This window comes from Leptopilina heterotoma, unplaced genomic scaffold (assembly GCF_015476425.1).
Source record: "Leptopilina heterotoma isolate Lh14 unplaced genomic scaffold, ASM1547642v1 Lhet_27, whole genome shotgun sequence".
NCBI classification, from domain to species: domain Eukaryota; kingdom Metazoa; phylum Arthropoda; class Insecta; order Hymenoptera; family Figitidae; genus Leptopilina; species Leptopilina heterotoma.
Window position 1 is genome coordinate 269029 of NW_025110978.1, and position 22358 is coordinate 291386.

A 22358-nucleotide genomic window follows, 5' to 3' on the forward strand; every position below is an offset into this window, starting at 1 on the left:
TATCTCCTCCTTTTCAGATCTAAAACATAACTCGAATTTGGAAAATCTCTTTGAAAAACAGCTACATACAACTAATTTTTTTTGAAAATCTACATTCGTCATAAGGATTTGAATCTCGAATCAGAAAAAAATGAACGATAATTTATTTAACAAGAATTTCAGGACACCCCGTGTGTATACATAAGCTCTTAAGGTGCCCCGTATCTAGAGTCTCCAGATGAAGGAACTATAGTGTTTTAAACACTAAGGAGCCAGTCCATTCGCGACCGCCAGCCAGGCAAGACATTCGGATCTTTGTCTGGCACACGCCTTCTATAAATAATTTACCGATCCCACGGATTGCGCTTGCGAATGTATTCGCGCTCTTTTTTTTTTTGATTTTTTAGTTTCTTACTTTTGCACCAATCGAAACAAAATCGAACTCGAGTTCTCCCTCGTCCTTATTATTCCAGGATCGAATAGTGAAGGTTGCCCTTGACATCCTTTCCAGGAGGTGGGCTCTCAACTATTATTTTTTCTCCTTCTACCTTCTAGCATCCTTTTTCTCAAAACAATCCCTATTTGAAACGAAACAAAATGGTCCATTAAAATTCCGATCCAATTTTAAATGCTTCAAAAATTTATCGATTTTTGGTTTCACTTTTCGATGCAAATAAGATTTCCCATCAAAAATCTATTTTAGCTCGAATGGGTTCAAAAACGGCTTTTGAAAATTAGATTTCTAAAGTAAAATCAGTTAATTATTTATGTTAATATTTATTCGGACCTACATGGGAAAAACACGTGAGTTACATTAGAACTACGGTTGATTTTTGCATGTTTATACTACGGGAATTTCGACCTAAGCAAAAATGACACTTGCGTCTGTTTTTTCCTAGTAAGGCAGTCCTTTCTTAAAAAAGACATGGAGTGGAAAGGTCGAATGTATCGAAAAGTATCGAAGTAAAGAATGGGCAATGAGAATGTAAAATCTTAATAGAAGGGTGTTTTTAAAATTGTTTGTACATGTGAAGGTGGCGCTGCAGTCGTATGTTATTTAAAAAGAGCGCGAATATATAAATTTTATTTTTGTTAAGAGAAAGTACTCATAATAAATCTTATTTTGCATTGTCAAAAAAAACGTCAACATTTCAAATATAAATAAGCAAATTATTAACTGAAAAAATTTGAATATTATTATTAATAAAATAATGGACTTGGACAATGGACATATAAAAACTAGCACCGTAGACGGCCGCTTGCGGCCGTCGGAGGAGCTAGTATTATAAAATAATAGTTGGTACTTTAATTGAATTTATAATAAACCAATAATTGTGACGCACTCGAAAGAAAGTAAAAGAAAAAGACGTTATGTTTGTATTAGTTTTGCCTTAATTACAAATTTTTTATAAATTAACAACTAAAAGCAGATTTTATTAATTACTTCACAAGTAATGAAGACTTCAGTGGTTTATATTGAGAGTTAATCCCCTTTGTGTATCTTCATTCAAAAAATTACAAACATAACCTGAAATCTGTTGCTTCTTAGCTACCTTTCTTCAAAGCACGTAACAATTGAAATTTTAATCGAATTTATAATAACATTTTTATAAAATCATAATTGGAATTTTAATCTAATTTATGTTAAAATTGTTATAAAATAATAATTTAAATTTTAATCGAACTTATGATAAAATTATTATAGAAATAATTGAAATTTTAACTGAATTCATTCTCTTCGTATTATTCTTATTTAATTAATTATTTATTAATTAATTTTATTAATTATTTATTAGTATTCATTCTCTAAACTTTAATTAGTAAAAAATAAAAATGTTTACTAATTAGAATTAGTAACTCACTTTTTGCTTTTGAATTAGTTAATTTGACCAATAAATAGTAATTTCTACTAATTTATTTTAGTAAACTTTATTCATTTATTATACTTTATTAGTAAACTAATTCAAAAGCAAAAAGTTAGTCACTTCAAATTTAGTATACATTTTCAATAATTCAAATTTAGAGAGAAGATAATAATTGAAATTTTATAACTGAATTTATAATTCAGTTATTATAATAATAGTTAATTGGATTGAATATATTTGCAGTAAACTAGTGACGGGAGAAGAAGAAAAAATTGTGAAATCATGAACAGAGGATATTTTTTTTTCTGATGAAAGTGGAAAATCGTGATATCAACATATGAAAAAGAGGGTTGACGTTCTTCTTTATACATAGAAGAATCCAGTTCCCGGCTTTTATCTTCGCCGGAAGTGATAATACGACATTAATACGTTGATTGTATATATGCGCCTCTACATAGTGTTTCATTGAGTTTTTCATGCAATGGTAAATTTTTTTTCTCCTCATTTTTACAGTAGACAGACACAAAGTGATTAAAACAGGTCTGCTGTCATTTTCCGCGCAGAAAACCAGACAAGTCACTCATATATATTCCTCTACTTGACTCAATATTGAGAGGGAAAAAATAAATTTTTATAAAAAAAAATATTTTTTCTTTTATTTATTTCTTTGTCTCTTTCTTTCTCAACTTGATTGACATCTTTTCGAAGTTTCTCTCTCTCTCTCTCTAAATTCTTAGAAGGGGAAAATTATTCAATCAAATGAGACAATCAGAGTTCAAGTACATTGTCCCTTTTTGCTGTCTCTATGTTATTTTTTCTTCTACTTTTTTGTCTTTTCATTTTATTTTTTACTTGAAAAAAAGTGTTTTTAAAATTATTAATTTTAAAATTAAAAAGAAACGTATTGTCCATTTTTCTTGAATTGAAAAAGAATTTCAGTTCAATTTTCAAAAAATAATTAAATATCAAAAATTGAAAAATTGAATATCTCAAAAAGTGAGAATTTTTCGAAATAATTAAATTTCGAAAATGTTTTGAAACTGAATTCTTTAAATATTTCCAAAAATTTTAATTGCTTTTAAAGTATAATAATATTTAAATATCTATTTTAAAAAATTATTAATTTATTTTTTTTTCTAAAAAATTATTAAAGTTTTGACTAATTTTATTAAAAAAAAAAATAACTGAATTTTGCAAAAATTTCAATTGTAATTTTTGGGAAAAAAGACAATAAGTATTTAAATAGCTGCTTAACAAAATTGTTGAACCGTAAAATAATAATTGAATGTAGAATTTCTGAAAAAATTACTTTTTTAAAAATTTACAATCAAAAATTAAAGCAATTGGAAATTTTGTCAAAAATTTTATTAAAATAAATTTTTTATTTTAAGGACATTTGAACCATTATGACGTCAGAGTTTGTGCGAATCATATAGTATAAAACTGTGACGTCATAATCACTCAAGTCCCCTTAAAAAATTTTATTTGTTTACTTTGAAAAATTATTTTTAAATATAATCGTATTTTCTTGAATTATAACTAAAAATTTGTAAAATAATTAAATTTCACAAAAATTAAAAGAAATTTATTTAAAAAAAAATTTTTTTTTAAACCAATTAATTTTAAATTAAGAAACAAAATTTCCTCTCTAAAAATGAGCCTTCTCCATTAAAAAAAAAGCAAATTTCATCACAAATTTTCAAATAAACCAAAAACCTTTTTGCAAAAATCAATTTAAAATTTCAAAAAAAAAAACAGAACAAAACTCATATATTACGGGGTTAAATATAATAAAAAAGAATTTATATATCCAAAGTTTCTCCCGTTCAGAAGCTTTTGACAGATGATAAAATGTGGAATTAAAATTTTTCAACGCCACGGTTCATAATTTTTACTCACAGACAATTTTTTCTTTTCTTTCTTTCCTTTATTTTTTTTCTTCATTTTCTTCACGACCGTTTTTATGATTGCACGATAAAATATCCATCGATAACCGGTTCGGTGTACCGCAAATATTCCTTCACAGAAAAAACGCCTTTCCCCTCTTGAAGAAATTCTTTTTTTTTTTTGCTCTAAGGGCGCGAAAAATGTTTTATAAAGATTTCACGGTTGACCCAGTGTCAAGATCGATCGAGTGTAAAATCAATTTTGAATCGGTTATAATAGGAGCGCATATAAACAAGTGTTCATCAAGCGAATCACAAGCCACATCCTGTGCCAGGATAAAACATCAACTAATAGCCCAGGACAAATCGATCTTTTCAAAAGGATGTAAATTATTAGGAAATTTAAGGAGAAAAAAACCTCAGCATTGACCGCACAATTTCTTTTTTATTATAATATAATTACATAATAATAATAATAATAATAATAATAATAATAATAATAATAATAATATTAATATTAATATTATAATTTTATTACATAAAATAATGGAAATAATAAAAAAAAGAAATAATAATAATAAAAATAGTAATAACTTTGGTGAAGTTAACGACGTTTAATAATTAATAATTTAGAAGAAAAAATATTTTTCTTGGAAAATTAATTATGAAAACACTAAAAAAAATCCAATTTTGGAGAAATTACAAATAATTGCAGAAAATCAATTATTTTCAAAAGTAATAAAATTCTTTTCATAAAATTCAATTATGTTCAAAATTAAAAAAAAAATTCGCGCCAAAATCCCAATTATCTTTGTGAATAACAAAACTTTTCCCCAAAGTTCAAATTATTTTCAAAAATGACAATAAAATTCTGGTCCTAATTTCAATTATTTTCAATATCTACTATTTTAATAAAATTTTCCGAAAAGAATTCAATTATCTAAAAAAAACATTTAATAAAATTGTACACAAACATTTTAATTATTTTCAATAAAAATTCCACAGGAATTCAATTATTTACAATTTTTGAAATAAATTTCTTCGCAATAATTCAATTATTTTTATAAATTTTTAATTATTATAAAATTTCTATTTATTATAAAATATTAATATCTTCATGTTTTATAACAATGCTTTTATAAGTTGTTTAATTTCAAAAAGGTTTGAAATTTTTGAAAATTTTAATTCCTATGAAAAAATAATAATATTTAAATATTTATTTAAAAAACAAGTTACTGATGTTTTTGAATAATTTTGCAATTAAAGAAATTCGTATATAATAAATGTTACAGAACATTTTTGTGAGTAAAATTTATTCCTTTATTTTCTAAAAATTCAAAAATTTTCATTTTCAAGTAATTGACAAATAGAATTTATAAACCTTTTTTTCCTTTATTTTTTAAAAAACTTTGAATTTGATTAAAATAATTGTAATTAAAAAAATAGAAATTATGTAAATTATTTCCTTTTGAAAATTGAAAATTTTTCTACAATAATATTAAGAAACGGGAATATGTAATGTTTTTTTCCCAAAATAATAGAATGAGTTTGTGAACAATATTGTTATTGAGAAATAAAAATTATACAAAAAATGGATATTTATTTCCTATTTCTTAATCATAATTTAACAATTTTCTATTTTTTATAAATAAAAATGAGAAAAATTTGCATAATTTTGTCAAACGAAATTTTTTATAAAAAAAGCATATAATAAACAAAATGGATATATATTTTTTTTATTTGTTAATCATCATTTTTTAAATTTTCTAATTTCTAATATTATTTTATTATAAATCATAAAAAAACCTGCATATTTTCGATTTGTCAAACAATATTTATAAATAATGATTAATATGTTTCAATAATAACCGTTATAAATGTACACTAAAATTTAATTTAGAGAAAATTAATTAAAAAATTAATTTTGTGAATACTTTTATTGAATCAAAAATTTCATATAAGATTTCAAACATAATTTTTGGCACAGCATTTTTGCTTAATTCACGACTTTCTTATTATTTAAAATTTTTGACAAAAATAAATATAAAAATATACAAATTATTTTTTTTTTTAATTACACAAATTTTTTGAGAAATAAAACGGTGATTAACCCTTTGAGGACCAAATTTTTTCTTAAAAAATCGCGATTTTTGATTTTTAAGCAAACTTTTCAGGAACAGTTATTGAAGTTTTTTATTTGAAGACAAGTGTCTGTCATACGCAATTTTTCGGACTATGTGAAAATTATTGTTTCAATATTCAGTTTTGAAAATTAGGAAATTTATGCACGAGTTAATAAAAAAATGTTCATGTTGCCTGAAAGCAACACTGGTCCTCAAAGGGTTAATATAAATTATAAATTGATTTAAATTTTGAATTCACTTCAATTTGTAATATTTTGATTATTATTAGTATTGTAATTATTAATTTGATGCTAAAAAAGTCTAAATACAAAAAGCAAATAATATTATTATTTTTATTATCAGAAATTATAATTATTGATACAATTCTCATAAATTTTTATTATACTATCGTTATTAGAATAATTTCTTCTCTTTTAGGAATTAAAAAATCGCTGATCATTAATTTTCCGAAACGTGTATTTTTATAAATGTTTTTGGAAAAAATAATTTTGAAATTCGAGTTATTTATGAATAATGGATTAGAATAATATTGTCAGTGGAGCTTATAAGGAACCTTGAAAATTTGCGTGTTTATATAAAGATTCGTTATAATTTTTTAAATTGGGAGATGAGACAATCGTGATATGAAAGCCCACGCATGGATAAAATAAGTTTGACGGTCGAAATTAATTTAAAAGCTCCTTGTGTTGAGTCAATTTTAACAATGAAATGCTGTTTTTATTGAATAAACTGTGTGTGACGCCAAACACTTTTTGTTAATAAACTTATAAATTTTTTTAAATAACTTCCACATTCTTATTAGGAGAGTTTCTTTTTATAAACTTTTTCCAAGTGATTTCAAATTTCTAAATAATGTACAAAAATTAAGATTATTAATTATTTTTATTAGTATAAATTAATTTATCAGAATATTTAATTAATATTATTATTACTAATAATAAGGTAAAGAAATAAATTTTTCTTCTATAAGTTAAATTTATTTCTTTATGTTTTGCAGGCAGGTGGAAAAATCATTTCTTTGTGACTAAAAATGTTATCTGAATTTTTCAAATATGAAAAACATTGAAAGAAAGACTCAACTGCGAAAAAAATCAGTTCATCAGAAAGAATCAGAATCTATTTCGAATAACAGTTGTGAAACAATAATTTAAAATGTGATTTTGATTTGATCAAGGTTTGAGCAATCAATATAGGTCTTGATCTCGATTAAGATTTGATTTCAACTCTCTTGACTTGTTGCTTATATAGCCTCGACTATTCTGTAAGTTTCTGGGATGATTCTCTCTCTCACTTTAATTTTTTTATTTGTATTTCCTTGTACCTTGAGGGGTCTGAAGACTCCAAGAATTTCCGAGGTCATCTTCTCTTTTGCGATCAATGTTTTTTTGTCGTTCATTTCTTTTTTTTACATTAAAAACAGCATCAATTCTTTGGAGTTTAATAACAATTATCCTCGCTGACAATCAATGCAAGGTTGTTGTGACGTTCAACGACGAATCGTTCTCTTCTTAGACATTCCACACGTAAAATATAGTTCGAAAAAGGAAGAATTTCAAATTCTCAAATATTTCACGTTGTCTCTATTTTTAGTCGTCTTTTCTCTGTTCATGAACACTATTTTCTTTTTTAAAATCGTAATTTTTTTTGACGAAATTAAAATTTGTTTAAACTGATTTCATAAATACTTTAAGATTAATTTAAAATTTTTGTTAATTATTTAACTAATTAAACTTTGTTGATTAATTCATTCATATTGATTAGGTGAATACATTATATTAATTAATTAAGTCATAATTAATGTGCAATTAAACTATGTTAATTAATTGAACTGTATTAATTAATAAAACTGTATTAACTAATTGAACTATATTAATTAATATAACTTATTAACGAAAAGTTGTGTACGTTTAAATATAAACAAACTTCTTTCGATTATTTTCAAAAATTCCATTAAAATTCTTTGAATTTCTTTATTTTTAGTAGAATTTCAAAAAAATTCAATTATTTCAAAAAATTTTCAATTACTTGTCTATAAATATTCAATTATTTTAAAAAAAAATGGAATTGAAATATTTTAAAAATCTAGTTTCTTGAATTTCAAATTTTAATTGTAACCCTTTCGAAATTAAAATTATTTTAGATGCAATTTAGTCTCTTTAATAGTGCTTATGCACATATGAATACATTCAATTTTGTATCTTTGTAAAAAGTACCTAATTATTTGTCAGGTATTAAATTAAAATTGATTGAAAATTCCATTTTTTTTAAAATCGCTAATGACACTGTTTAATAAATTAAATTATTTTCAATATAATTTCACAAAATTTCAATTAATTTTATAATTCTTTATTAACGAATTTTTTAAAAATGCAAATATTTTTTAAAAATTGAATAAAAATTTCTCAAAAACTTAAATTTTTCAGAATTATAAATACCATTATTTAATACTTTAATAATTTTTTAAGTAATTTAATTTTTAATTGTTTAAACGATATTTATTATTTCTTTATGATATTCAATCAATTAAATATTATTTATCTATTATATATGTTATAATACAATAAAACAAAACAAAATAAGAGTAAAAAGAAATAAAAAATAATTGAAAAATAAATAAATTTCTGAAATTCAAATGATTTCTGAAAATTGAAATTTTTCTAATTGAAATTAATTTCTAAGTTAATTAAAATTAATTACTTTAAAAGAAAGTTTTTCTATTTATTTATAAAATATATAATCTTTCTTAATATTTCAGATATTGTTTAAAAATTGTAAAAGAAAAGTTTTAAAGATGAAAAAATCTTTTTTTTATTCTTTTTTCATTAAAAGATTAATGTTTTAATTTTTTAATTTTAATTTTAATTATAGTTTTTCTATTTATTTATAAAATATATAATCTTTCTTAATATTTCAGATATTGTTTAAAAATTGTAAAAGAAAAGTTTTAAAGATGAAAAAATCTTTTTTTTATTCTTTTTTCATTAAAAGATTAATGTTTTAATTTTTTAATTTTAATTTTAATTATAGTTTTTCTATTTATTTATAAAATATATAATCTTTCTTAATATTTCAGATATTGTTTAAAAATTGTAAAAGAAAAGTTTTAAAGATGAAAAAATCTTTTTTTTATTCTTTTTTCATTAAAAGATTAATGTTTTTATTCTTTTGTAATTAATATACTTACTAGCAAAAATTCGCGCGGCAATCTTTTTAGGGTAAAATCAGAAATTTTAATAATAATAGAAGTTAAAAATTTGTAATTCACATTCCCAGGCGCGAAAGACCAATGCTGACGATAGATTAAAGGTTGATTGAGTCTTGAACGCTCAGTGTGGGTAACTCACAGTAGAAGCAGTCTTTACATCACTGTCAATCAATATTAGTTCAATATTGGTTCAACATTGGACCCAATGCTCGTCCCATGCTCGATTCAAGACTCGGTCAATCTTTATGAGTGAAGCTCGAACATCTAATCTTGATTCAAGCTTGAATCAATCTTTACTCAATATTCAGTTTATCTTTATTTATTACCGTGTTCACTTAATTAAATAATATTATAATAATTATAATTATAATAATTGTTTCAAATAATAATAATAATAATTAACATTAAGTTATCAATTGATAAATAAATATATTATTAATTGTAACATTCATATTTAAAGAAAGTTAAATGGAAATTTTTTTTTTATAAATGTTTTCAAAATTATTATAGATAATTAATAAATAATAATTAAAATGTGCAATAAATATTCCTGACACTGCATCATATTTAATCATTTTATTAATTATGTTAACTTTTAATATTAATTTAATTAATTATTATTTATTTATTTATTAATTATTATAATTTTAATAATTATTATTCAATTAATAAATATTATTATAATTAATAATAATTATAATATTTAACATTATAATTCATTATTATTCCAAATTATATTTATTTACATAATATATTATTAATATATCTAATAATAAATGTTAATAATTTTGTTACTGAATAATAAAAAATATCAATTATTTATCGATGTTTATTAAATTATCCATTAAATATTTTTAATTGTAAAATGTTTTAAAAGTTGAATTTTGTAATGATTACAATTTTATTATGAATTATTTATTATTCATTTTTAATAATTAAAATAATTCAGGATTAGTATGTGTAAAATTTTTAGTCATAGTTTTCACTTTGCCCTTATAAGTAACAAAGTATACGGCACTGGCATTAATATATTACATTAGCCCGAGGTCTCATCGAGACTCAGTGGCCGTGCGGATTAAGTGGTTGCGTCTAGGACTTCCGGAATGCGTTTGGGGCGGGGGGACGTGAGTTCGATCCCACATGCGAGCGGATTTTTTCATTATAAGCGGTTACATAAAATAATAAAATTACTATTTAATCTGTATAATTAATAAGTGTTGTGAATAAAAACTTGTGAACTTGTTTGTAAATAATATTAAAAGTCTGTCAAAAATGAAGTTAAAAAATGTACAAATTATCACAAATTGTGTTTTTTTTTTGCTAAAATTATTTTTCAATATTATTATGTTAAATGACATTTATTGTTAGTCATATAATATTTATATGAAAATAATATAATTATTATAATAATAACTTATTGTCATTAAATATGTAAATACATATATATTAATAACAATACTGTTTATTATTAATAATAATAATTAATATATTCACGTTATATTGAATGAACGCGTGAGAAGCGTGTAAATTTGGGAACAGTGGAAGCAGTCTTGTTCAGTCCTGCTTTCGGTTTCCGCAGCATTGATTGAAGATTGAACGCCAGTCTTCAACAAAGACTGAGCGTCAGGTTTACATCGATGTTACTATTCCGGACTCAAGTAGCCTTGCTTTCGCTGTCCCACCAATCTTCAACCAATACTGACCAAGTCTCAATCAAGTTTCGTAAAGCCTGAACTCACTGTCAGCTCGCGCCTGGGTTTTTGTTCAAAACACTAAAAAAAATCCAATTTTGGAAAATTACAAATAATTGCAGAAATTCAATTCTTTTCAAGAGTGATAAAATTCTTCTCATAAAATTCAATTATCTTTCAAATAAAAAAAAAATCTCGTCAAAATCCCAATTAACTTTATAAATAACAAATTTCTTTCCCAAAGTTCAATTATTCTCAAATCAATTTCAAATTCCCAAAAATAGTACGCAAACATTTAATTATTTTCATAAATAATAAAAATTTCTCAGCAATTCAATTATTTACAAATTTTTTATAAATTCCTTCGCAATAATTCAATTATTTTTATAAACAATACAATTTTTTTAAGGAATTCAATTATTTTCATAAAAATAATTTAAAATTCTAGAAAATAATAATTGAATTGAAATGAAGAAAATAGTTTTGATGAAATTACAGTAACAATATTTTTATAATATAAAATAATGATTTTATTACTTGATCATCTTTAATTATTATAAAACATGAAGAAATCAATCACTCCGAGTCTTCGACTCGGAGCAATCAATATGTTCATGTTTTATAACAATATTCTTATGAATTATTGAATTTAAAAAGATTTGAATTTGAAATATTTAAAATTCTTAATTCCTATGGAAAAATAATATTGTTTAAATATTTATTAAAAAAAAAAGTTATTGATCTTTTCGAATAATTTTACAATTAAAAAAATTCGTAAGTAAATGTAACAGAACATTTCATTTTGAATTAAAATTTGTAATTGACAAATAGAATAGTATATGTAATGTTTCTTTTCCAAAAGAAAAGAATGAGTTTCCGAACAACATTGTTATTGAGAATAATATAAATTATATTTCCTATTTCTTAATTATAATTTTTTAACGCAATTAACAATTTTCTCATATTGTTTATAAATAAAAAGGAGAAAAATTTGCATAATTTAGATCAGTCAAACGAAATTTGTTATAGAAAAAAGCATATAATAAACAAAATTTATTTGTTAAACATAATTTTTTATTTTTTTATTTCAAATATTGGTTTATTATAAATCATGAAAAAATACCGGAATTTTTCGATCTGTCAAACAATATTTTTTAAAGCAGAAAAAAACAAAAAAAACAAAAAGCATTCACAAAAACTACCCAGTGAGAAATTGCCAATAGACTTTAATCGGTCCAATATCGGTCCAATATTGGTTGCCGTGCTGGGCGCCGATTGACTCCCAATATTGGACCAATATGGGCTGATGCTTGGGATGTAACGGCATCGCCAATCATCGGTTGTCAATATTGGTCCAATATTGGCCAAATATTGGCAACCAAGAGAAAAAAATTTTTTTAAATAAATTTTTTTTAATTAAATAATAATAATAAAAAATTATTGTTTATAATTTTTGTTTAATATATTTATTTGTTTAATTATTTATTTTTAATAATTCATGTAAATAATAAATAATTTATTATTTATAAATTATAATTATTTAAAAATGCAGCAACTATTAGGAAATAATCGAAATAGCATTCTGCAAAAAAATTCTATCATTGAAAAATCAATGATAGGCGAGAGAAATCCGCGTCTTTAAATAGATTCGCAGATGATAGACAAGAGATATCCGCGTCATTAAACGGATTCGCAGATATACTCTGGTCTCGCGACGAATCTCTCGATACTTATATACACTGGAGTCGCCGTGTCAGTTGCGAGAACGGTTACAGCGTCCCTCTTGCGGCAGAGATAAGAATTGTCACGTAAACTGCGGGTATAATAAGGCGGTCGGTAAAGCGATTTAGCAGTTTACGTGACAATTCTTATCTCTGCCGCAAGAGGGACGCTGTAACCGTTCTCGCAACTGACACGGCGACTCCAGTGTATATAAGTATCGAGAGATTCGTCGCGAGACCAGAGTATATCTGCGAATCCGTTTAATGACGCGGATATCTCTTGTCTATCATCTGCGAATCTATTTAAAGACGCGGATTTCTCTCGCCTATCATTGATTTTTCAATGATAGAATTTTTTTGCAGAATGCTATTTTCTAATAGCTGCTGCATTTTTAAATAATTATAATTTATAAATAATAAATTATTTATTATTTACATGAATTATTAAAAATAAATAATTAAACAAATAAATATATTAAACAAAAATTATAAACAATAATTTTTTATTATTATTATTTAATTAAAAAAAATTTATTTAAAAAAATTTTTTTCTCTTGGTTGCCAATATTCGGCCAATATTGGACCAATATTGACAACCGATGATTGGCGATGCCGTTACATCCCAAGCATCAGCCCATATTGGTCCAATATTGGGAGCCTTTATTGGACCGATGATCGGTCTCTTGGCTCCCAATATTGGACCGATATTGGACCGGTGAGAAATTTCTCACTGGGTAACTTCAAAGTGTGACCAGACAGAATGAAAGAATGAAATACGAAGATTACACTGCAAAAAGAAGTATCTTATTTAAGATGTTTTGGTAGTCATTTCTAAGATGTTATTGTAGTCACTTTTTAGTCATTTCAAATATCTTAATTTAAGATACTAAAAGCATCTTCGTACATATTTTCAGCATATTTTTCGGGAAAAAAGTTTTGAGGTTAACTATGGGCTTATATGTAAGACATTTTATGCATCTTAGTTTTTAGTAACTTAAATTTTTTTCGCATCTTACAATTCACAAGTATCTTATCGCTAAACATCTTGTTGAGACAGAAACATCTTAATTTAAGATACTTTAAAAAACTTACAGAAGTATCTTACTTTTTTAAGACAGAAGAAATATCTAAGACGTATAAAACATCTTAAAAATCAGTAAGATACTTTAGAAAACATCTTATTTTAAGATGTAAGGTACCATTTTTCCATCTTACATCTTATTTTAAGATATCAAATAAGACACTTATTTTTGCAGTGTATTAAAAATAATTCTCTCTAAAACTGAATCAGTGACTCTATTCTCGCGATTTGAATCAGTGAAATTTCACTGAAGATCAGTTAAAAATGATTGAAATTTCAGTCATTTTTCACTGATTGGCCAATTAAAAAATAATTGAAATTTTCAATATGTGTGACAGAAATTTTCAGTAGTTTTTTAATTGGCAAATCAGTGGAAAATAACTAAAATTTCAATTGTTTTTAACTGATTTTCAGTGAAATTCAACTGATTCAAATCGCGAGAATAGAGTCACTACTGATTCTCAGTCAAATTTCACTGATCTTCAGTGGAAATTCACTGATTCAGATTTAGAGAGTTAATTTCTTTATTCTTTTGCAATTAGCAGATTTATTTCTTTACTCGCCTTTGTAATTAATAAATTCATCTCTTTATTCTTTTCTGCATTTCTTTTTTCGCGTACAAATGTCTTGAGGCAAAATTTAAACGAAACCTCTCACAATAAAAAAAAAATAAAATAAAATAAAAAAAAGAAGAGAAGAGAAAGAAAAAATGCAAATCATTGGTATAATTAATTTTCAACAGAGAAGCAATGGCACACTTGACCCAGTCAATAAAGCTCGAACGAGATAAAGGATAAAAGAAAAGTGAAAAGGAAAGTGGAAAAGGTCAAGAACACAGATGCACTCTCAAGTTCCTTGGCCTATCGTATCTGTTGGAGTGCGAGGTTGAGACACACTCAAACGGGATTGATCACGATTGTGGCTTGTTGGCGTGGCGTTTATATCAACTCTGCTTGAGGATAATAAGATAATCCGTGCGTGCAAGCAAACACACTCTCTCTCTCTCTCTCTGTCTCTCTCACCCGCTCTCGAATTCATATCGCGACATCAGGAGTATCGCAGTTGCAAGCAACGTGAATATCGCTTTCTCCCGTCCAAAATACAAAATATGAGCTCTAAATTTAGCTTTAAGAATTTTCGTGGTACAGGCGGTTACAGCCTCCCTGTCGCCTTGGTACTTTTCAACACTGATGCACGCAATTTTCACCAATGGAATCCCGAATTTGCGTAAAACGAGAACTCTGAAATAAACCGAGTAGACGAAGAGTTTGTATTGTATAGATGTATATATGTGTATATAACGGCAAATAAAAAAGGCACAACAAGTTTTTGTGACCGTGTCGCATTACACGAATACTGTGTATTCACCACTGCTCTCGTCTTCGTGCTGACTGCCATGTAATTAAGTATTAAGTACTTTCCGCTGATAAATAAACGCAAAAGGGTGAGTGCACCGTATAGAAGAGTGATTGCGTCGACAAAACTTATCGTGTTTGCGTCTTTTGAAAATTCTGAACGTCAAAAAATAAAATAAAATAAAAAAGGAAAAAGAGGAGAGATAAGAGAAAAAATGCTGATCACTAAATACACCACTATCTTGCTGCAGTCGACCAATCAACACATTATCCGGTGAGTTGTGAATCTCTATATTTGGGATTAAATTGCTCTTTCAAATTTTTTGGATTCTTTTTTATTCTTATTTTCGATTCTTTATTTTTCTTTTTCGATTTTTTTTTTTTTATTCTCTGATTCACATTTTTTTTCTTTTCTTTATTTATTTTCTGTTATTTATTTCCATTCATTCTGATTCCTTTTTTCGATTCTTTTCTTCAAATATCTTCTTTTCTCGTTTCTGCTTGAAAATATTTCTCGAAAAGTATCCGCAATAATAAATCCCTCGGAATTTTGAAAAATTCCATTTTATAATCAAATAGAATTCTATCAGATTTTTGAGGAGATTTAGAGAGAATTTGAATTGGAATCGTAGGAAATCAAAAATGTTTTTTCAAATCAAAATATTCACTTCCTAATTTCATGTTCTATGAATATTAGTTCAGAGTTGACACAGGTCAGGGAAAAGTTGGAGAATGTAGAATTGGCCAGGGAAATCAGGGAAAGGTAAGGAATTTTTATTAAAAGTACTGCAAAAAATTTAATTTTTAGAATTGATAAGAAAATTCTAAATTTTGGTGTCTTTTTTGTTTGCCTTATAATTTATGAAACTACCGCGAATTCTAATATAAAACTTTCAATTTTTTCTTGTTCTGACAAAAATTTCTCTTTAAATAACTTAATTCTTTAAAAACTATATTATTAAATTATTATTTATAAATTATTTAATGAATAATTTTACTTAAATATTTCAAAATTAATGAAATTTTATAAAATTTCAATTTTGGATGAATTATAATTAGAAATTTTAAAGAACTGAGATTCTTGAAAAATTTTTATAATTCGAATTCTTCTGAAATTAATTAAATTTTTTAATATATACATTTAATTAATTAATATTATTAAAAATAATGGATTTATAGAAGAATTTTAGTTAAAAAACACTAAAAAAATTGAATTTTGGAGAAGTTACAATTGATTGCAGAAATTCAATCCTTTTAAAAAGTAATAAAATTCTTCGCAAAAATTCAATTTTGTTCAAAAATTTAAAAAAATTCTCATCAAAATTTCAATTATTTTTATAAATAATAAAATTCTTCTCGAAGATTCAAATATTTTAAAAAATTTTAATAAAATTCTTAACAAAATTTCAATTATTTTCAAAAATGTTCATAAATAATGAAAATTTCACAGGAATTCAATTATTTACAAATTTTTTATAAATTTTATCACAATAATTCAATTGTGTATAAATAATAAAAATTATTACAGGAATTCAATTATTTTCATAAATAATAAAAGTCATCGCAGAATTTCAATTATTTTTAATACAATTTTAATGAAAATTCTCGAAAAATGTATAATTTTTGTTAAAAATTTTATTAAATTTAATAATAATTAAATTCGTAAAAAAATTCAATTATTTAAAAATTTGTTGATAAAATTCTTTGTGAGAATTCAATTTTAAGAAACATTCAATTATTCAATAAATTATTTATTTTTGTATTGAAATAATTGTATTCTCTTAGAATTTTCTAATAAGAATTGATTTAAAATTGAAGTTCACTTAAAATTTTAGATAATAGTTGAATATTAAAAGCATATAGCGTGAATTTTTAGAAATAATAGAATTTTGAATAGGTTTCAAATTATAATCTTTGAAAATATGAATTTTTCATACTTTTAATTAACAATTATGTAGAATTAATTTTTTTTTGAAAAAGTTTAACTGAATTTTTGAAGTTTTTATTTCCTAATATGTAGTATTTAATTTAAAAATTTCCAAATAGTTAGAATTTCGTAAAAATTGAATTGTAAACAAATGGATTTGAACATTTTCAAAGAACTTTTACAAAAATTATTAAAAATAATTTATTTAAAGAAGAATTTTAGATAAATCTTCTAAAAACTAATAATTGAATTGAAATAATGAAAATAATTTTAAAGCAGTCAGAGTAATAATATTCTTATAATATAAATTATAAAATAATGATTTTGTCACTCAATAATCTTTAATTATTATAAAACATGAAGATATCAATCTCTTAAGCGCAAAATTTAATGTTTTTATCAAATTGAGATTAAATAATAAAACTTAATTTTTTAAATTATATAAATTAATTTCAATTTAAATATTTAAATTAAATTTCAATTTAAAATTATAATTAATATAGCAAAGTTGCTAGAAATATTTAAAAATAGCTGTTTCAAATATTTTTTACTGCATCCGTGGTAAGTTTTTATAAAAAAATATGTAGTAAAATTTATTTCGATCGAAATAAAATTATAATTAAATTTAAATTAAACTAGGGGACTAATTTAAACTATTTGGACAAAGGTCAAACCCTGACTCTGTTCCCCTAATAAATTAAATTTAAAATTTATAAATTAACCTTATAATTAAAATTAAAATTTGTAATTTGTATTTAAGTTTTAATTTTATTTTTATGTAAGTTTTTTCAGTTTAAATACTTGAAAAAATTACTATTTCTAAGAAATTTTAATATATTTGGAGTTAATAAACTAATATTAAATCAAATTTAAATTAAATTAATAAATTTAATTAAATAATTAAAATTTTAAATTATAATTTTTATCACAAATTTATTTTTCTTAAGCAGTCAATTTGAACTATTCCAATCATCCATACACGGCAGAAACATGACACGATATCTAACGTTTCACTACAGTCTCGTCTTTATCATTAATTATACACAAGCTTAATCGGTCTCAAAACTCTTATAACTGACAGGGAAACTTAATTACAATAATAATTAGTTTCACTATTTTGAAAGTCACGTTCCATTCATGCATTTCTTTTTCATTCCCCCCCTCAACAAAAAAATTTATATTTTTCTTATTCATTAATTTATCATTTTTGTTCTATACAATAATAATTTATTACCATTGTTCCTTGTGATTCATTTTCGTGCCTTTTGATAAGTTGCAATTGTCCTCGCCCTTAAAACTTTATGTATACATTTATATACGCGTGTATGTATATAGTTAAGAAAAGAAGAAATAAGGGGGGAAATTTTCACTTTCCTTTTAACTTTATTAAATTCGTCTTGAAAATTTTAACGGAATGAAAGGAAGGAGAAGGGGAACGAGAATAGGGGTAAGAATCCGTTGTTCGTTTTCTTGAAGGGAACATGTGCATTCGTGACTTTGAATAAATTCGATAAGGTTCAGTTCGAGGCACTTCTTTTCCTCTTATATAGATTTGCCGAATTGCGGGAGTTGGTATTTTCAAATTTGCATTCTGTAAGGCAAAGAAAAATCCTGGCAACTCAGCCTTTTTATGCGGTTTTCTCTTCTTTCTCACTTTTTCTCTCTCTCTCTCGTTTTTTTCCTCTTTCAAAAGAAGAACTCGCCTCGAATATTGCACATCAACGAGAAGACACCGGAAATATTTCACCCCTCTTGATTTTTCGACGTGCGACAATTCTCACATTTTTTTTTTCTATGCAAATTCTTTCATTTCACATACAGATATATTCAAATTTTCAGTATTTTTCAAAGCTCCAATCGTTTTTATTCATAACAATCGAATATTTTTGTATTTTTATTTTACGAAAGGGAAATTATTTTTTTATTTTGTTTTTTAAATTAAGGGAAATTTTTTTTATTTGCCTCAAATAAATTTTTATCTTTGGACAAAAATAATTTATTCGTGACAAAATTAGTTTAATTCAATTAAAAATTGGTAGACATTGTATTTCTACCAAAAATAATTTATTTGTACAGGGTTGCCACAAAATTTTAATTTTGTTTTTCCCTGACTTTTCCCTGATTTCCAGACGAAATTTTCACTTTTTCCCTGACCCTGAAGAACATCAATTAATTTCTTTTTTTAATAAATATTTAATCAATATTATTTCTCTATAGGAATTAAGAATCTCAAATCATTATTTCATATCATAAGAATATTGTAACTATAAATTTTAAACATTCAAAGATTTTAATTTTAACTCTTTTCAAAATTCAATTATTTCTAAAAATTCAGGCTATAATGCTTAATATACAATTATAATTTAAAATTTTAACTAAAACTAATTTTCAAATTAATTTTTATTATAAAGAATTCATAATAATTGAATTATTTCGGCGATTTTTAAAAAAATTTTATAAAAAATAATTTAAATTCTGCGTTAAATTTTGTTATTTATGAAAATAATTGAATTCTTGCAATGAATTTTAATAAAATTTTTTTTAAAGAATTAAATTCCTGTGAAGAATTTTATTTGTTAAAATAATTGAATTCCGGAGAAAAATATTAGGTATTATTTATGAAAATAATTAATTTCTTATGAAAAATTTTATTCAAATTTTTTTTTAATAATTGAAGTTTTCAAAATTTTTTAAAACTTTTATAAATAATTCAATTACATCTAGAAATTTCATTAAAAAATTGAAAATAATTGAAATCTGATAAAGAAATTTAAAAAAAAAAATTTTTTTAATAATTGGATTCCTGTAAAAATGTTTATTTTTCAAAAGAATTGAATTCTTGGAAAGAATTTTATTAAAATTTCTTAAATAATTGAATTGCTTCAAAGAATTTTTATTTTTTATGAAAGTAATTGAATTTTTTCGAAAATTTTTACAAACATTTTTGCCAATAATTGTATTCCTAGAAAGAATGTTGCATTTTACAAAAATAATTGTATTCTACGACCAATTTTATTAAAATTTTTCAAATTTATAAATCATTTTATCAATATTTTTTAAAATAATTGAATTCTCAAGAAAAATTTTATTATTTATGAAAATAATTTATTTCTAGCGAGGAATTTTATTGAAATTTTTTTAAATAATTGAATTCCCATAAAAAATGTATTATCTGTGAAAATAATTGAATTCTTAAGAAGAATTGTATTAAAAATAATTGAATTGTATAGGAAAATTTTATTAAAATTGCAATTTTATTAACTAAATCTTATAAAGAATTTTGTCAAAATTTTTTAATATAATAGAACTTTTAAAATAATTTTATTTAAATTTTTCGTAATAATTGAATCTCTCAGAACAATTTTTTTTCAATACTCTGAATATATTTGAATTCTTTGGAGAATCTTTATTAAAAAATTTTATTTTATTTTATTAAAATTTTTCAAAATAATTGAATTTCGGAGAAGAATTTTATATTATTTATAAAGGAAATTGAAATTTTGACGAGGAAACGTTCAAATTGAAAACTTTGAAGTTCATCTATTTATGAAAATTGTAAATGCAACTCTTTTGAAATCCAATTAATTTTGAAATTTTTAAGTAAAATTATTCATTAAATAATTTATAAGTAATAATTTTATGATAGTTCTTCAAGAATTAAGTTATTTAAAAAGAAATTATTGTCAGAAATAGAAAAAATTTAAGGGTTTGTATTAGAGTTCTTGTCAATTTCATAGTCTATGAGGTAAACAAAAAAGACACCAAAATTCAGAATTTTCTTATGATTTATAAAAATTTAATTTTTTCCAGTACTTTTAATAAAATTCCCTGACTTTTCCCTGAATTTCCTGACTTCCCTGACTTGTGGCAACCGTGTTCTACCAAATAAAATTTTTATTTAAAAGAAATAAAAAGGCTAGCGTCCAAATGTATGAATAAATAGAAAAATATTATATTTAGCACAAATAAAAAATTGCTTTAGATGTGCGAAAGAAAGTAAAGTTTTTCATAAAACGATGTGGGAGACTTTGTGAGATGAAGGCACATGTGTGATCATTTTAATCCGTTCAATTAAGAGCAATCGAAAAAATCTTGCGAACGTATACACACATATATATATTTTGCAGAGAAAGCGCGTGCCGTTGTAAATCTTTGCTCTCCCTTCTTTTTCTTTTTTTTTTACTTTTTTTCTTATCAAGACTCTGGCACTTCTTGTTCTTTTCAGGCCCCTCTCTCTTTCTTCGAAAACTGGACAAGGCCACTAATGAAAGCGAAAAGGAATTTATCGGCAGTATAAATTGTCTTACAGGACCAAACCCTTGATAGATCGTCTAATACGTTCAGAAAGATGTTCAGACCAACACATTTATATATATATATATTTTTTTTTTTGTTCAATAGCATCAAGAAAGGAAAATAAAGATGTGAAAGGCGGGGAAAAGCTAAAGAAAAAAATTAGAGCCAATACAGATTTTTATTAGTCTCTCGCAACTTTTCCAATTACTATTAATGATAAAGAAAGCTCATTTTTATTATCAATTACAAATACAGGTTGCCATAAAAATTTCATTTTGTTTTTCCCTGACTTTTCTCTGATTTTCAGACCAAAATTTTGACTTTTTCCCTATGACCCTGAAGAATATTCTAATTCACTCCAAAAATAATTAGATACTCAAAAAAATGTTCTATTACATTTAATTACGAATTTCTTTAATTGTAAAATTATTTAAAAAGATTAATAACTTCTTTTTTAAATAAATATCTAATCAATATTATTTTTCTACAGGAATTAGGATTTTCAAATTCAAACCTTTTGAAATTCAATAACTTATGTTTTATAATAAATTTCAGATGAGAAAATAATTGAATTCTTGCAACAAATTTTACTAAAAATTTTCTTAAAGAATTTAATTCCTATGCAAAAATTTATTTGTGAAAATAATTGAATTCTGGAGGAAAATATTATTATTTATGCAGATAATTATTTCTTGTGAAGAATTTTATTCAAATTTTTTAAAATAATTGAATTTCTCAGAATTTTTTAAAAACTTTTTGAAAATAATTAAATTCTATTGAGAAATTTCATTAAAAAATTGAAAATAATTGAAATCTGACGAAGAATTGAAAAAATTTTTTTTTAATAATTGAATTCCTTTGAAGATGCTTATTTTTAAAAAGAATTGAAATTTTGGGTAGAATTTTATTGAAATTTCTTTGCTAAGAAGAATTTTATTTTTTACGAAAATAATTGAATTGTTTCAAATATTTTTCCAAAAATTTTTGACAATAATTGTATTCCTAAGAAGAATGTTATATTTTAGGAAAAGAATTGAATTCTTGCAACAAATTTTATTAAAAATTTTCTTAAAAAATTGAATTCTTATGAAAAAATTTATTTGTGAAAATAATTGAATTCTGGAGAAAAATATTATTATTTATGAAAATAATTAATTTCTTGTGAAGAATTTTATTCAAATTTTTTAAAATAATTGAATTTCTCAGAA

The 22358-nt window shown here is 23.7% G+C and overlaps 2 protein-coding genes across 7 annotated transcripts in view; one reads left to right on the plus strand and one right to left on the minus strand.

Annotated features, from left to right (window-relative positions):
• Window positions 1-22358, plus strand: part of LOC122503810 (protein sprint) — a 324848-nt gene that overhangs the window by 189126 nt on the left and 113364 nt on the right. The window contains exons 1-2 of one of the 5 annotated variants that reach the window (XM_043614524.1): window positions 268-493; window positions 14315-15201. The exons of the other annotated variants lie outside the window; for them this stretch is intronic. Coding sequence (XP_043470459.1) covers window positions 15143-15201 — 59 coding nt within the window. The 5' untranslated portion in view covers window positions 268-493; window positions 14315-15142. Of the gene's footprint in view, window positions 1-267; window positions 494-14314; window positions 15202-22358 lie in introns of those variants that run through there. 5 annotated transcript variants of the gene reach the window in all.
• Window positions 1-22358, minus strand: part of LOC122503812 — a 282660-nt gene that overhangs the window by 141959 nt on the left and 118343 nt on the right. The window lies entirely within an intron of this gene.